Genomic DNA, 15,797 nt, shown 5'->3' with positions numbered 1-15,797 from the left:
TTGTCTTTTAATCTCGATATTAATGAAATAGTTCACATAGTTTCACGATGCCAAACTCATAGTGAAATGTAGAGTGCAAAGCTTCCTCAATTTTTCAGAATGCTCAACTTTAACAATTGCCTTGTGGAGTGAGTCCCATGATTTGCAAATTAGGGGACATGCCAACTGTCATGATTTTCAGTTTGGAACTTACACTGCCTGATAGTAAACATGTAAGAAGATGTAGAACTGCTAAATTACCTTATTGGTTCTTCAAAGTCACTGTCAAGTCATGTCATGTAATAGGATGATTATACATTGCAAGCTCCCAGGTAATGATAGAAAGACCAGCAGCATTACAATGTAATTGGAGAGACTGAAGGTCATTCTTCAGAAATGGCAATTTGAATAATTTCCTTTGCAACCTGTCCAGAAACTGAAGGGCTTACTGGGGAGCACCATTCCCAGACTGATGACATATGTTCATTGATGCTCGGCAAGCACTTTTAAATGTCGATGTGAGCATTATCAGTGAGAATCAAACCAACGCGAAACAGATTAGAGGAGAGTAATGACTAACTCTAATGACAGCAGGTAATTTTAGAAGCATCGATGAATCATTTTCTTCACAATTCTGGTTTACTCGCCTGTGATCCTGGTGAGACTCTGCAAAGAAGGATCTTGTTCAAGAAGAATCATGAATATCAATATAAATACTTTCTAAGATATGGATAAGCCAACATAATAGATGGCATTTGAACTTAGCATCCCAGCATCAAAAGCTACGTGTTCCAATGGGAACACCAAACTGGCCAACGGTTGAAAAAGGAAACAATAATGGCACCCATCATCTATCTATGATTCAAACCTATTATGGATCAATAATAAAAGTTAATTGATAGGATACATAATCTGGTGAATCGACAGAAAAAAATATTGCAGTTCAATGTCTGCAGACATGCAAGAAGAGTCGGAGTTAGAGGAACAATACTTTCTGGCTTTGCACTATAGAGCTGAAAGAGACAATAGTGAAAAGCAAGAGCGAGAATATAGGGATGGAAGCAAAGATGTAAAAAGGAATAAAATTTGACTAAATGAAGTAGCAGCCAAAGACAGGCTGACTCATAATCACAAAGTGAATATAACATGTAATCACAAAGTGGAAATGAAATAGGATGTGAAGATGAATGGTGAAAATATTTTATTTTCAAGAGGAAAAATAGATTGGTGAAAACCTTATAGGGAGCAAGTATGGAATGGTAGAAGGTGCGGTATATACCATATTCATGTCAATGCCGTTGGTATACGACCATGCATGCTGGAAGTACTCTTCCAGTCGTTGCCTCAGGGGGTTTGGAATTTGATGGAAGCGGATGAACTCCTTTACGCGCAGCATCTGAGTGTGGTAGCGTGCCGTTCCTGTGTACAGTCGCTGGATAATCGCCGAAACATTGCCAAAGATGCTTGCGTACATAAGTGCTGAGGGGAAGAAGATTGTCCAGGTTCACCCACTCATACTGTATTTAAAAAGGCACTGCCATTTTTTCACATCAATATGATCATGTGGTTAAGTTAAAGATAATTTTTTTTTCACAACAGAAGCATCGATAATAGCAGGTTGCTTGAAGGAATGATCAATGTGTTGTGATTGCATATTGATGTCAGAGAGGAACTTCTGCAAAATAATATACCTTGTATGTGCATTTTGCTCAAGTTAGAGACAATTAATCCCGTCTTTCATAATTTGTGTAGTCTTTCCCCCGAATGTCTATCTGTCTACATGTTGTTGTCATGAGCCATAGTTTTCTTATCTCTACTCCATGTAGAGGAGGGATGTCTGTGTGTGGCAAATATCCTGCAAGTTCACATATAAATTAACTATAAATGACTGCAAATGGAATGTTTTATGATATACGAACCACCACTACTAACATATCTAAACTGTCCCACCACTACCGACATATTTATCATGATGTGGGAATGCAGTGGGTCCCACAAGGAACATGACAATCAATTGTAACAGTGTTGCACGTCAGTCAGTCAGTGAGTGAGCTCATTCACACTTATTCTCTGATATATTGGAACCTACAGCATGTATATCTGGGTGATTGCTAAATGCTCTGCCTTGTTTCTAATTTGTATCTTTCACCCGCAAAGAGGAAAGGTTGCTCGTAAGAGGGCATGAGCATATCATGATGTATTACGCATGCTCGTAGTAAATTATTTCATGCTGCTAAAAATAGTGGTGTTTATTACAGTGAATGGAAAAATTGGTGGAGAGGGGAGAAATACCCTCCCCCAAAAAATATATTCAACCAAAAGAGTAAACATCATCAAGTATATTTACATTTCTGCCATTAAAAAAACAACCTCTGTTGTCGGAGCAAGAGAGGGGCTAACACCCAAAAAGTCAGCTTCACTTTGCTTCCCACGGTGGTTAGCATACCTGCATTAACCCCCAGTTGATGAAATGTATTACTCGATTTGTCCACCAATGCAGATGGACTCCTGCCTTAACAAAGTCTAGTATACCTCAGTATCATGACGATAATCCTAACATAACATCAGTAAAAAAACACAATGTCCTTTTGTCATCATAGGACTTGATTTTTTTTGGGTCATCCATGCCTATCAGTGGTTGCCTGATTATCGTATCCAGTCACGACCAGGTGAACACCCAGGGGTACTGCCCCTATGTTTAATATCTCTGTGAGATTCTTTGTCATCATTCCTGTTGGTCCAGCTATCACTGGAACAACTTTGGCATTCTTCAATTTCCGGGATCTTCTCACTTCGCTCGTGAGGTCTTGGTGTTTGGTCATTTTCTTGATTTCTGCATCGTTTAGGCCTAAGTCACAATAGCCACGGTGGCCGTGGGGTCTGCAAAATCTACGGCCACTAGCAATTATACGGCGGCCGCAGTATTTCCACGGTCACACAATGTAGCAGTCACATGTTTTTTTTTTTCAGGGAGCCGCACAGCGCATTTAGAAATTGTGGAGACCGAAAACATGGGGTTGCCGTACGGTCTTTTATTTGATGTCGCACGGTGACCTTAAGGGGGCCCTGCGGCAGCCATATAATTTTCAAGGCAGACGCAAGGTAGCCTCAAGGTGCCTGCAAGGCGACCGCAGGGAGGCCCTCAGGTGAACGTGCGGCCAGACGGACGGTAACGAGTGGGTTCATTTTTTTTTTTTTTTTGGCTTGTCGAATTGCTACGGCGAACGTAGAAATGAAAAAAGTTATAACTCCGCGTTATATATAATTCCACGGCGACCTTACGACCTGTAAAATATAGCCAAACGGCGTAGGGCCACCCTGAGGCCACCGCAGAAACTCTGCGGCCGCCGCACGTTTCTGTCAATTCAGAGGGCGTACGGCCGCCGTATCCTTGCCGTAGAGCAAATGTGACTTAGGCCTTAGTCCAAAATCACTGCTGGTAACACCTCAATAAGCAATGCCTTCTTCTCTTTTTTTTTACCTGATCTGATCTGATCTGATCGCAATGCTTTGTTTTCGATGTTCACGCTCGATGGGATCATAAGCTCGTACGTGAACAGTAGGTACTTCCATGTTTTCAGTGATTACTTTTGGTTAATGTTTCCACAAATTTTCTGGAACTGGGACATCAAAGTTTTGCAGATGTGCCAGCGAATTACATGATAAACTCTGTTGTGCCATTGTTTGTACAGCTATTTTTGCCATGAGTTTGTTTTTGTGTGTGTGTTCGGTCATTAAGCTCAACATATCATTCTCTTTACTAACCCCACCTCCACCCCTCACCTTTCTCTATTCTTTTTTCTCTCTCTCTCTCTCTCTCTCTCTCTCTCTCTCTCTCTCTCTCTCTCTCTCTCTCTCTCTCTCTCTCTCTCTCTCTCTCTCTCTCTCTCTCTCTCTCTCTCTCTCACCCTGTCCTCGCATCCCTCCCTCAAGCGGTATAGCAACATTTGGTGAGGCACAGCTCTCCCCACCTCCCCCCTCCTATCTTCCCCTCCATCCTCTCTCTCCCCTCCCTCTCTCCTCTCGTCTTCTCTTTCCCTTCCCTCCCTCCTCTCTCAACCCCCCTCCTTAATACTGTTGTGGGGCCGGGCGTTGGCCAACGAGCAAGACCACCAGATGGAGCAGTAGAGTCGGCTCGACCGATCGCCCGGAATTCAGATCGTACTTCTTCGGAAAACTCCGGAAAAGTACGGGCCCCTTTTTGGACCGAACTCGCCAATAGACAGACCACGTGGGGTAGGGTCGATTGCCCATTTCAATTTACCTAAATACCCACGTGGTCCAACCTACTGGGGAAATTCACCCTCGACGGCACCCGGCCGGAACGAGCCACTTAGCGTGCTCGTTCCATGTGCGATCCGAGCGGTTTGATCGCCGAGTTCTGTCGGTCCAGATGTACCCTTACGGCGGCACAACGGCCTTGCCAATTTTCCCCAGCACGCGACATGCTCAGTCAACGAAAGAATAGATGAGAACGAGGTGAAACATTGAACAAATGGGGTTTATTTATACAACAATAATTGGGGAACGAGGGAAGCACGGAAGAAGTAAAGTTAAACCGAATAATAAGAATTGCAATTTTATACATCACAAGCACTTAAACAATTTACCACTTAAAGACGGGGCCCCAGACACACACGCACACACAAAGAATCGGACCAAATGGTCTTTAATTGGACCTCCAGCCCGGACAGTCGGGCTGAAGATCAGGGTAGCTGGCCCTACCTGGCCGCGAGCACGCGGCTGGGCGTCCACTCCTTCCCGGAGCTCCGGTCACTGAAGGACAGACCAGCGCAGCCGAACCCAGCAGAGGTGAGACGAGGTGATCGCCAAGCTCGCGATCATGTGGAGGAGGAGGCGGAGGAGGGGGACGAGGAGGACGACGACCAGGATTGCCGACGACCAGGACTGCCGATGACGAGGACTGTGGCAAAAATCGCTCTCCTCACGACGGAGACTGTGGAAATCTCTCCCCTCACGACGGAGACTGTGAAAAAACCTCGCTCCTCCGACCAGCCGTCTGCCCTATTTCTTCGTCCCCCACAAGGGGGGGGGGTGTCTCCGCCCTCCCCGCTTCTCCACACCAGACGGCCTTCTGCGCAGAATCCATCGTCGCCCTGTCACTGGCCAGTTTTGGTGCGCATATCGCCCGCCGTCGCTCTCACTGGCCAAAACGGGTGTTTTGATCGATTGGCCAGGTGGCATGGTGACATCACATGGACCGCCCCTCACACAGTCGGGGAAGTCCGATTGGCCGAGCGACGGTCACGTCACTCGATGCATCCCGATTGGTCGAGAGCCACCGCAATGCTCCTCCTTGAACTCCGCCCTCGTACGTGGTCGGATACATGGGGATAATGGCGTCGGGCAGAGCGAGGTGAAGGTGAAACGATGCTGGCATTCTTGTAATTGTTGTTGGTGGTGTGAATAAACGAAAGAAAAACCCTAACTATCAAAATAACTTCACAGCGCATTTACATTTATTCACCCATTAGACAAGGGGAAGGAAGCTATCTATAAGACACATACTTACTGAAATAACTGAGCTATAGGAACCTGAGTGTCTGTGTGCTCATGGTTTCCAGATTCACAACAATTCCCCCCCCCCCCACCCCCGTCAGTGAAACGACGGGTTGTATTTGCTGGTGACTTTATAAAATCATACAAAGGAACAAAAAAAATGCACACTTTTAAATTATCAACATCAATCAGAATCAGTCCAGGTTGAATGACACTTGATGGTTTAACTCTACATGAGCAATAAATTAAAACAGAAAAAAAATCAGCTAACTTAGACAACTTTGTAATTCATTCACATTTGTATTATTGTATCGCACCAGTCTGCAATATATTAGCATGAGGTTCAATAGAGTGCTGCTCTCATTTTTTGGGCTGGAGCCCTTTTGTACAGACTAATGCTCTGAGCATAACTGGCATTACCCAAGAAAACACTGAGCACATGCTGGCTTAAGATCTTCGGATCTTGAGTTTGAGCCCCTATCGTGTCTTTGAATAACACCAGGTGGGTTGACTCAGACTGTCATCCTTCCGATGTTGGAAAAATGAGTACCGGCTTTCTGGTAACAGGGGCACTGCATCAGAAGCACAGTTGCACTTACAGAAAATGATGTCACCAGCAGCCTCAGGCTGCATATGAGACAACAACAACTAAGCACATAATGGGAGGATCTCAATCAAAATCTCATATACTTTTAAATTTCATCTACACTGATGACTTCATTGCTTACAATCACATTTGTAATTTATAATGTGAAAACCTTCTACTTCATTGCCAATTATGAGATCAATAGGCAACTTTGGATCTCTGCCGAAAAACAGATAGAAGGACAAATACTTGGTAGTGACATGTAGCATGCAATTGTAGACATAGATCAATTTCGGAAGCGGTTCAGGAAATTTCCTTTTCTGATGAGGTGGCAGCATACTAAGCATGTTGTGAGTGAAGTGTTCACATTGTGCATTGCCTTGAGGGCTGTAGGGGGTGGTTTTTGTTTTCATTAAACCGTAAACATTGCACAACTCGTGGGTGACTTTTGATTCAAAATTTCTGCCATGGTCACTGAAGTCGCTGAGGAACGCCTAATCTGACAAACTACTCCTTCACAAGAATATTTGCCACTGCCTTGGCCATTTGGTCTTTATGTTGGAAATAAATGCCTGTGTATATTTTGTATACACATCTGTTAGTACAATGACATTTCGGAACCCATGGCTGCCCTTTTCTAACATTGTGAAATCCATCGTCAGTATCTCCAGTGGTCTTTTTGCAATGATGGAGCTAAAGGATGCTTTGACTGAAGGACCATGTTTCCAGAGTAGACAATGCTCACACTTGGCACAATAGTCCTCTACTTCTTTGGCTATGTACAGCCAGAAACATTTTGTTCTCAGGATAGAGTAGATCCTTTCTGCGCTCTGGTGTTTACTCTCATCATGGCTAGATTTCAGTACTCTGGTGAGCAGTTTCTGAGGGATAACTACCTATGGGATAGTTTTTCCATCTTCATTTATTTTATTATGAAGAATTATATTGTGCAGAGCCATATTTTTCCAACACGTGGCAAGCTTACATGTGTTTGGATCTTCTCTCAATTAAGCTCGTTGGGGTGGATACTGGTCCTGTTTCCAATAATGTAAGAACCTTCCTGAAGCTGGATCATCTGCTTGGAACTTTTCCATTTCGCTTTGGGACACAGATGGGATGTGCGTGCTGGGTAATGGCTCTTCACGTAATGGAGTTGCTGCTAAGGGTTCCATGTGCACAACTACCCTTTCTTTCTGATATGTACTCTCAACTCTACAGGCAGACCAGTGGATTTAGCAGGCAGCTCTTTCACATTCCTGACAAGTACAGTCTCTTGATGAGCTGTTGCTGTCGTATGCTCCACTTTCTCACTCAGCGAGTCAGCATTTCTGTTCTTTCTCGCCTGCGTCAGACAGTGAGGTTGAATTGGGCCAGTTCTCCAATCTATCTGGTTTCGGTGGTACCCAGTTTCACAATCATCTGGACATACCTTAGTGGAGTGTTGTCCGTGTAGACAGTACAATCAAATACAAGAAGAAAATCTCTGTATTTTTCTGTGACAGCCCACTTTAATGTTACAAGTTCCAACTTCATACTACTGTAATTGTCCGTATTTCTCTTGCCTGGTCGTAGAGATTGGCTAGCAAAGCTCATTCCAACTTTACCTGTTTCTTGGTCCTGTAATAACACAGCTCCCAGATCATCATGACTCGTGTCACCCTCCAGTATACACTGTCTCGGAAAATCAAGATATCCCAAGACAGGTGCCGTGGTAAGCCTATGCTTCAGCTGTTGAAAGACCTCACCACAAGAACTATCCCAAGTTTTCATACCACGTCCCATTTGAACTTTTTCGTGCCTTTCTTTCCCAACATATTTTTTAAAATAAAAGTCGATACCACATATTTTTATAAAACATAAAAGTTGATATTTTGGGTTACTAGTTCATATGCTAGTGAGAAATATATTTCTCGTGGACCCCAGAGCTGGTTATTTTACTCCGATTTAAGTGTACCACTATCTTTAAACATCAATATGTTGCAATTGCTCAAAAAAGCTGTCGTTGTTAACGTAATTACATCGACGTTTTCTGTTCACCCTAAACTCCTGCATGTCCCTCTTTTCTGCTGCCATAAAAACTGTTTCACCAAACAATTACATTTATTGTGCCAATCCTTTCAACAAGCTCAAATGAGCTAAGATCCTCGTCCTCTTAATGATGACGTCATAAAAACGAATATGACATCATTGTGATGTATCAGGTTTGCGATAAATTATCTGTGCTGATGCCCGGCTTGATTTCCGCAAACAAAATTCAAACAGCTTGCCTGGTTTCGGAGATAATGGTATCGGCGATTTCCATTAGCGGCGATATTATGACGTCAACTTTTTTTCGAGGAAGAATTTCTAAAATCGCAGATGGTTACTGCCTGCGCGTGGGCTTTCTGCATATACATGGCAAGTTTCACGAAGATCCGATGAAAACGTTGGGTTGTGAAACAAAAAATGTCAAAAAATAGGAATGACGTCATAAAAATTGATATGACATCATAGTGATGTATCATATGTGCGGTAATTCATCACTGCTTATGTCCTGTTTGATTCCTGTAAACAGAATTCAAAAAGCTTGCCTAATTTCGGAGATAATTTTTTAAGCGATTTCCATTAGCGGAGATATTTTGACGTCATAACTTTTTTCTTGGAGGAATTTTCAAAAGAGGAGATGGTTACTGTTTGCGCAGGGTATTTTTACATATATATGTCAAGTTTCAGGAAGTTTCGATGAAAACTGTAGGCTGTGAAACAAAAAAGTCCACAAGAACAACAACGTGAGTAAGACTTAGAGATCCTCCACGAGGATCTAAAAATGTGGCTCACCATCATCTCTTGCTGTCCACCATATGTATTTGTGCTCTTGGCTCATCTTGCTAACGCTGTTCCCTATATTTATCTGTGATCTTTTGAATTCTTGCTGATCTTGTTTCTCCATTAATCGCAGATAATAGCCCTCGAATGATTAATTATAAGTGCAATGACTTTCCACCATCTGTAATGAAACTCTTGTGTGAGCTTTGATTTGTGGAAAGCAAAGTGAATTATATAATATCAAACATGAATAAAAATGCAGTGAAACATTGACTTTCTTCTTTGGGGTTAAATTTATGCTGTACAACCATAAACCAAATCAAATATTTTGCCTTCCTGTCAATATAACTGCAGACAAACAAACCAGAAAGAGCAATCAAAGATTGCAGACTCTCACCAGGACTGGTTTTGTGTGGTTTCACTGAATGTATTTTGTAGACATACTCACATTCTAATTGTACGTACTTTATAGAGGTACTCTGTTTAAAAAAGAAAACGTGTAAAAATTGTGGTCTGCATTCACACATTATATGTGGACAAACAGACAAACGGACTCAAATGCAATACACTCCTATGGCGAGGGTAAGAAAGAATACTTGCTTAACGCCACAGGCTCTGTGCTACTCGGGAATGGAACATCACAAATGGTTTTAAGAGATTAATCAATATGATGAGATCTTGGCTAATTAATCAACCGCAAGAGTAAAACAAACTTCAATAAGAAATGGAACAGAATTTATTTTATGTAGATTTTAAAAGCTCATGCAGATTATTATACAGCATGAGGGCTTGAATTTATTCAGGGAAATACATTTTCAACTACATACTTTAGAAATCAATCCTCTGCTTTAAAAAAAATTACTAAATATGCCAAACGACAGAGATTTAATTTTTGCAGAAGTGCAAATCAGATGACTTCGATGAAATCTATGTGTAAAATGAACCAAGCTTTTCCTCTGTAACTCTTTATTCTAAAGAGTTTCTGCTACTGAACAATAACAAATGTTACCGTTGGAAAGGTAATAAGCGATTTGTTCAAACAAAAATTTGTTTCTTTAATCACAAACTTGCTTGTTTTAAAAGCCCGTGTTTCCGGGCTTGAGGAACAAGAAGCGGGATCGTGAGTTTTAATGTAGTGGTTCCAACAGTAACTTTTATTATGCCACAACGGCAGGAACTCTTTACAAGGACAAGCGAGGAGCACACAAAATTATACATAGTAATACTTCCCAAAGTAATAGAAAAAGACATAAACGTACACTAAAGGAACACAAAAACAACAACAACCACAGCCACGACAACAATTACTTGTTATAAAATACCCTTTTTGCATGTTTTACTTCAATTTATATCATCATAGACATGCAATATGTTTGTGAAGTGCATGCTGTCTTCTGATTAAACCTGTCAGTGAAGAGACAGAAAGCACGCCCAGTATTATGTAAATCATACGCATTGTAAAAAAGTGACATTTTTGTCATTTCTAACTGAAACAATATAAATGTTAAGGAAAACATGTTCAAACTAAACATTTGAACATTATTTCAGTTCGCTCGCCTTTTGTAACAAAATCCCACGCAACCGATCTACTTCCGTCGTTTCCCTATGTAGTTCCTCGACTGTGCTGGCTCATTCCTCCTCCAGCCCCCGAACTCGCTCCTGTGCCTCGTCCAATTGTTGTGACTCCTCGTGAACACAATCGTCCTGAACCTCGTCTGCGCGCCGCCGTATCTCATCCAATTTAATGGCAAACGAATGTAATTCCTCAACATATTTATCATCACACTTCCGCTGCCCCAAGGCATAAGACACTTGTTCATGAAGTTCGGCCATGTACGCGTCGTCGCCCTGTCTCGCCTGCCATGCCCCCGTGGACGGAAGCACTTCCGCCATGCCGCGCGGTTCGTAGCGCTATTAATAGCGGCCCGCTCACGCCTCGTGCCACGCTGCCATTTTGCGACTCCGTTTTTGGTTGCCGGTAAAGTTCCTGCACAGGCCGCTCCCACTGACGACAATCCGTGGTGCGATTATAATAAAACGAACCGTCCCGGGCCATGGATCCTACATTCAAACACATTCCTAATCCCTCCTGCCACTGCTCGCCTTGGCTGAACATTTTGCGTGCTGGGAATAAAATTTATAACGCTCGTAATTTGGGGACACGGGGGGGTTGCTCCGTATACTCCTGAACCGACTCCGTGAATTTTGCTACGGAGGCGGAGGGGGCCGAATCGCACTCCTGACAACCAATTGCTATGGCCGGGGGTTGGCCGCCAACCGACCGTTCTGAACGGAGCCATAAGACGAGTCGGCCCAACCGATTGCCCGGAATATAGATCGCAACTCGGATAACTCCGAGCGACGGGTCCTTGTACAAGAACCGAAATACGCCAATCGGCAGATCACGTGGGGTAGGGTCGATTGCCAATCTTCAATGTACCTAAATACCCACGTGATCCAACGACCGGGGTATTCCACCCTCGATGGAACTCGTACGGAACAAACCGCCGAGGTGAGCTTGTCCGTGCGCGATTCCGAGCGGCGTAATCGCCGAGAACCGTCGGTCAAAATGTCCCCCAATAACGGCAAACCAACGGCTTTCTAACTCCCAACACACAAAATGTTCAGTCAATGAGGGAATGGATGCAACGAGCAGGTTTACATTCACACAAGGACATTTATTATAATGAAACACGTACGCAATTAAATAAGGCAAAACACTTATGCAATTATACAAGCAACAAAAGCACGACAAAAGAACTACAACCGTCTACTTATTATGCACAGTCATTTACACTTAACAGCAGTTCCTACTTATTAGACGGGCCCACGGACACAGAGAGCAGAGAGTGGTAGGCTCTTGACAGAGGAGTCTGAAGTGAAGGCCCGCTGGGCCGGATCATCTGAGCTCAAGCGTTTGGACATCGGGATTGCAGCTCTCTCTGAGGTTCGGAGACCGGATTGCGGCGAGATAATGGTGGGTGTTTACATCTACTATTGGTCTGGTCGCTCTGATGGTTACCATACCCAAGGAGTTGCTGTAGCTGTGTCCAATAAGCTGACCCCAATGATAATTGAGGTAACACCGGTCAACGAGCGTATTATGAGATTAAGGATTCGTCACTCCTTAGGTGTCATTTCCCTGGTCTCTGTTTATGCTCCGACTGAGGCGAGTGATCTCACCGTGAAGGATGCATTCTACGCCACACTCGAGTCTGTGGTTGATCAGTGCCCCAGACGAGATACACTTCTAGACTTGGGGGATTTCAATGCATCGACTGGCACTGATAGGGATGGTTATGAGGTGTGTGTTGGTCCCCATGGGTCAGGAACTATGAACCAGAATAGCACTAAGTTCCTTGACTTTGCAAGAAGTCATGGAGTTAGGGTGGCTGGTTCAAGGTTTCAGCGCCCACAAGCTCATCGCTGGACTTGGTATTCCAATGCTGGCGGTGTGGCAAAGGAGATTGACCATGTCCTCGTTGACGGTCGTTGGAGGATGATCCAGAACTGCAGGGTCTACCGGAGTGCTCAGTTCCTCAATACTGACCACAGGCTTGTTGTAGCAACTCGAAAGCTGCAACTTAAGTCCTGGAGAATGGTACCATCCCAGCCGAGGCTGGATGTTGCCAAGCTCAGGGATGAGAGAGTAGCTGAGGAGTTTGCGAACAGGCTGAGTGGACACTTGGGGGGTCTGGGTGCTTTGGGGGGTCCTGAAGAGTTGTGGAACGCCTTCAAGACCACCGTCCTTGATGTTGCCGGTGGATGCCTTGGAGCTCACCGCAGGGCAAAGAAGAATTTTGTCTCTCAAGGGACACTGGATACCATTGAGCAGAGTCGCAGGGCCAGGCTGAATGGCAGAGCTGAGCTGTTCAGGGAGCTGAGGCGTAAAACTGTACGTGCACTGAGGGTGGACAAGGAGGCCTATGTGCGAGGAATCTGTGAGGGGGTAGAGCATCACCTGTGGACAGGTGATTCTCGTCCCGCTTACAGGGGAATTCGCGCATTACGTTCATCCAAGCCCATCCCTCGGAGCACTACAGTTCGAGCAGAGAGTGGTAGGCTCTTGACAGAGGAGTCTGAAGTGAAGGCCTGCTGGGCCGGTTACTTTGAGCGGTTGTACCGGGCTGATCCCCCAGCTGTCGAGTTGGACATCAAGGGTGTTACAATCCCTGTTGCTGACCCTCGAATCAACTGTGGTCCACCTTCGCTTGTGGAAACACGGGCTGCGGTGAACCAGTTGAAACGGGGCAAAGCTCCAGGGATCTGTGGCATCCATGCTGAACTTCTCAAGGCTGGTGGAAATGCTGCACTCGTGTCGTTGCATGCAGTTATGTGCTCTGCCTGGAACACAGGCATCATCCCAACTGACTGGAAGAGGGGCCTTGTTGTCCCTCTCTGGAAAGGGAAGGGTGATCGCCAAGACTGCAACAACTACCGACAGGTGACGCTGCTCTCAGTGCCGGGCAAGGTCTTTGCTCGGATAATTCTTGAAAGGGTTCGCCACCATCTGCTTGAGCACCAGCGTCCAGAGCAGTCAGGCTTTACACCAAAGAGGTCAACGATTGACCGTATCCTTGCACTTCATGTCCTCACCGAACGCAGACGAGAGTTTCGGCAGGGGCTGCTTGCAGCCTATGTTGATCTCTGTAAAGCGTTCGATTCAGTGAATCGGGATGTCCTCTGGAGGATTCTTGGTCTTCGTGGGGTGCCACCAAAACTGATCGATCTGATGTCTGAACTCTACTCTGGTACTGAGAGTGCTGTGAAGTGTGGTGGTACCATCTCTGACTTATTTCCAGTTGTTACTGGAGTTCGTCAGGGATGTGTACTTGCCCCCACACTTTTCAGCACTTGAATGGACTGGATTTTAGGGAGGATGTCAGAGAGATCAAGTTGCGGTGCATCGTTTGGGAATGTCAAGATCTTGGACCTTGATTTTGCAGATGATGCAGTCATCTTTGCGGAGACTTTAGACATCCTCTTGGGGGCCCTCGAGGTGCTGAATGAGGAGTCGGAGCCGTTGGGATTACGGGTTTCTTGGGTCAAAACTAAGATCCAGGCTTTCGGTGACATCTTGGATGCTGCTGTCCTGTCTGTGTCTGTTTGTGGTGAGGATGTTGAGGTCGTGGAGAGATTCACTTACCTTGGCAGTGATATTCATGTCTCTGCTGGCTGCGAGTCAGAGGTCAATAGACGTCTGTGTCGGGCCTGGGGAGTCATGGATTCACTGGATCATGGGGTGTGGCGCTGCCGGTACCTGTGCGGGAGGACGAAAGTCCGAGTCTTCAGGTCCTTGGTACTTCCAGTCTTGCTCTATGGGTGCGAGACTTGGACTCTGACCAAGGATCTGAGACGGAGACTTAATTCCTTTGGTACCAGGTCTCTTCGGAGAATCCTTGGCTATCGCTGGTCGGATTTTGTGTCCAACGAGCGGTTGCTGAGAGAGACTCGGATGAGATTTGTTACCTGCATAGTCCGTGAGCGTCAGTTGCGGCTGTATGGACATGTGGCTCGTTTTCCTGACGCTGATCCTGCTCACCAGATTCTCTCAGCGAGGGAGTCTCATGAGTGGAGGAGGCCAGTGGGCCGACCATGTGCCTCATGGTTGCAACAGGTTGACCATCATCTCAAGGAGATGGGGATGGGCCTGGCATCTGCCTGGGGGATGGCCAGACGGATGCCCCTGGAGTACCGGCGGAAAGTGGACGCAGCGACGCTCTGTTCTAGCACATGCTCCCATACCTGACCTGACACGGACACACGTACGCGCGCGCGCGCGCGCACACACACACACACACACACACACACACACACACACACACACACACACACACACACACACACACACACACACACACACACACACACGAAACGGTGGCTGAGGCCTTTAATCACGAGCTCCAGCTCGGAGGACAGGTGAGCTGAAACTCAGAGCCTAACTCGAACCTTTCCACCTCGTGTGGTCTTCAACTTGTCCAGACCCGGGCTCCAGCGAGAGCGAGATGGATCCAATCGCCGCGATCCTTCCCGAGCTCCCGCGAATCCTCCCGCGCTTCTCAACACGTGCCGGTGAGACGAGGCGCCGATCCTTCCTGTCAATCGTCGCTTCCCCGAGGATCCAACTCCAAGAAGAGGCCGATGCGTCGCACCAATCCTGGAAACAAAATGGAGAACGAAAAGCTCCACGAACCAAGAAGAAGAGGAAGAAGCCTCCACTCGCAGCTCGAGCTGAACAACCGGCTCAAGTTCCTTCCAAAACAAAGCAGCAGCCGAAGCTCACTGAGCCAGCCGAAGCAAAAAGCTTCCGAAGGCCTCAAGCCAAGCAGGACCTGATGGCCTGCTGAACGACTGCTCTCTCCGAAACAAAAAGCTTACTCCTCCCACGGAAATCAGAACGGGACTCCCACGACCTCTTTACACGGGACTTTCACGAACTCAGCCCACGAACTCAGCCCTACCACGGGACTCCCACACGAACAAAGAAAGGGTCTCCTCTTTATCCTTTGCACCCCCTCCCCCGCACCCGGCGTGACTCATGCCCTCGTGATCCACCCCCCCCCCCCGCTCAACCACGGGTGGGAGGGAGTTGTTGACGTCACCACAGGGTTTTTCTTCCTCTTCGCAGAAGAGGGGGGGGGGGGGAGGGACGTCTCCATTGTTTCGTTCCCTAACTATTAAATCGATCCGCAGCGCATCTAATCGATCTCTGAACATTTAAACAATGGAAAGTGAGCTATCTAGGGAACATGCACTTATCGACATAGCTGACTAAGGGAACCTGTATGTTGTGTGCGATTGAATTCCAAATTCGTAACAATATATATATATATATATATATATATATATATATATATATATATATATATATATATATATATATATATATATATATATATATATATAT

At 45.5% G+C, this 15,797-nt stretch overlaps 1 protein-coding gene across 4 annotated transcripts in view; it reads right to left on the bottom strand.

The window, feature by feature from the left end:
- The window catches only part of KCNH6 (potassium voltage-gated channel subfamily H member 6), a 556,858-nt gene that overhangs the window by 102,702 nt on the left and 438,359 nt on the right, over nt 1-15,797 (bottom strand). For all 4 annotated transcript variants that reach the window (XM_085874776.1, XM_085874773.1, XM_085874777.1 and 1 more), the window contains exon 10: nt 1,259-1,458. In XM_085874776.1, coding sequence (XP_085730902.1) covers nt 1,259-1,458 — 200 coding nt within the window. The remainder of the gene's footprint in view (nt 1-1,258; nt 1,459-15,797) is intronic.

This window comes from Eptatretus burgeri, chromosome 3 (genome assembly GCF_056783735.1).
Source record: "Eptatretus burgeri isolate ZD-2024b chromosome 3, Ebu_testis_v1, whole genome shotgun sequence".
NCBI classification, from domain to species: domain Eukaryota; kingdom Metazoa; phylum Chordata; class Myxini; order Myxiniformes; family Myxinidae; genus Eptatretus; species Eptatretus burgeri.
This window is presented reverse-complemented; position numbering and strand designations above follow the sequence as displayed.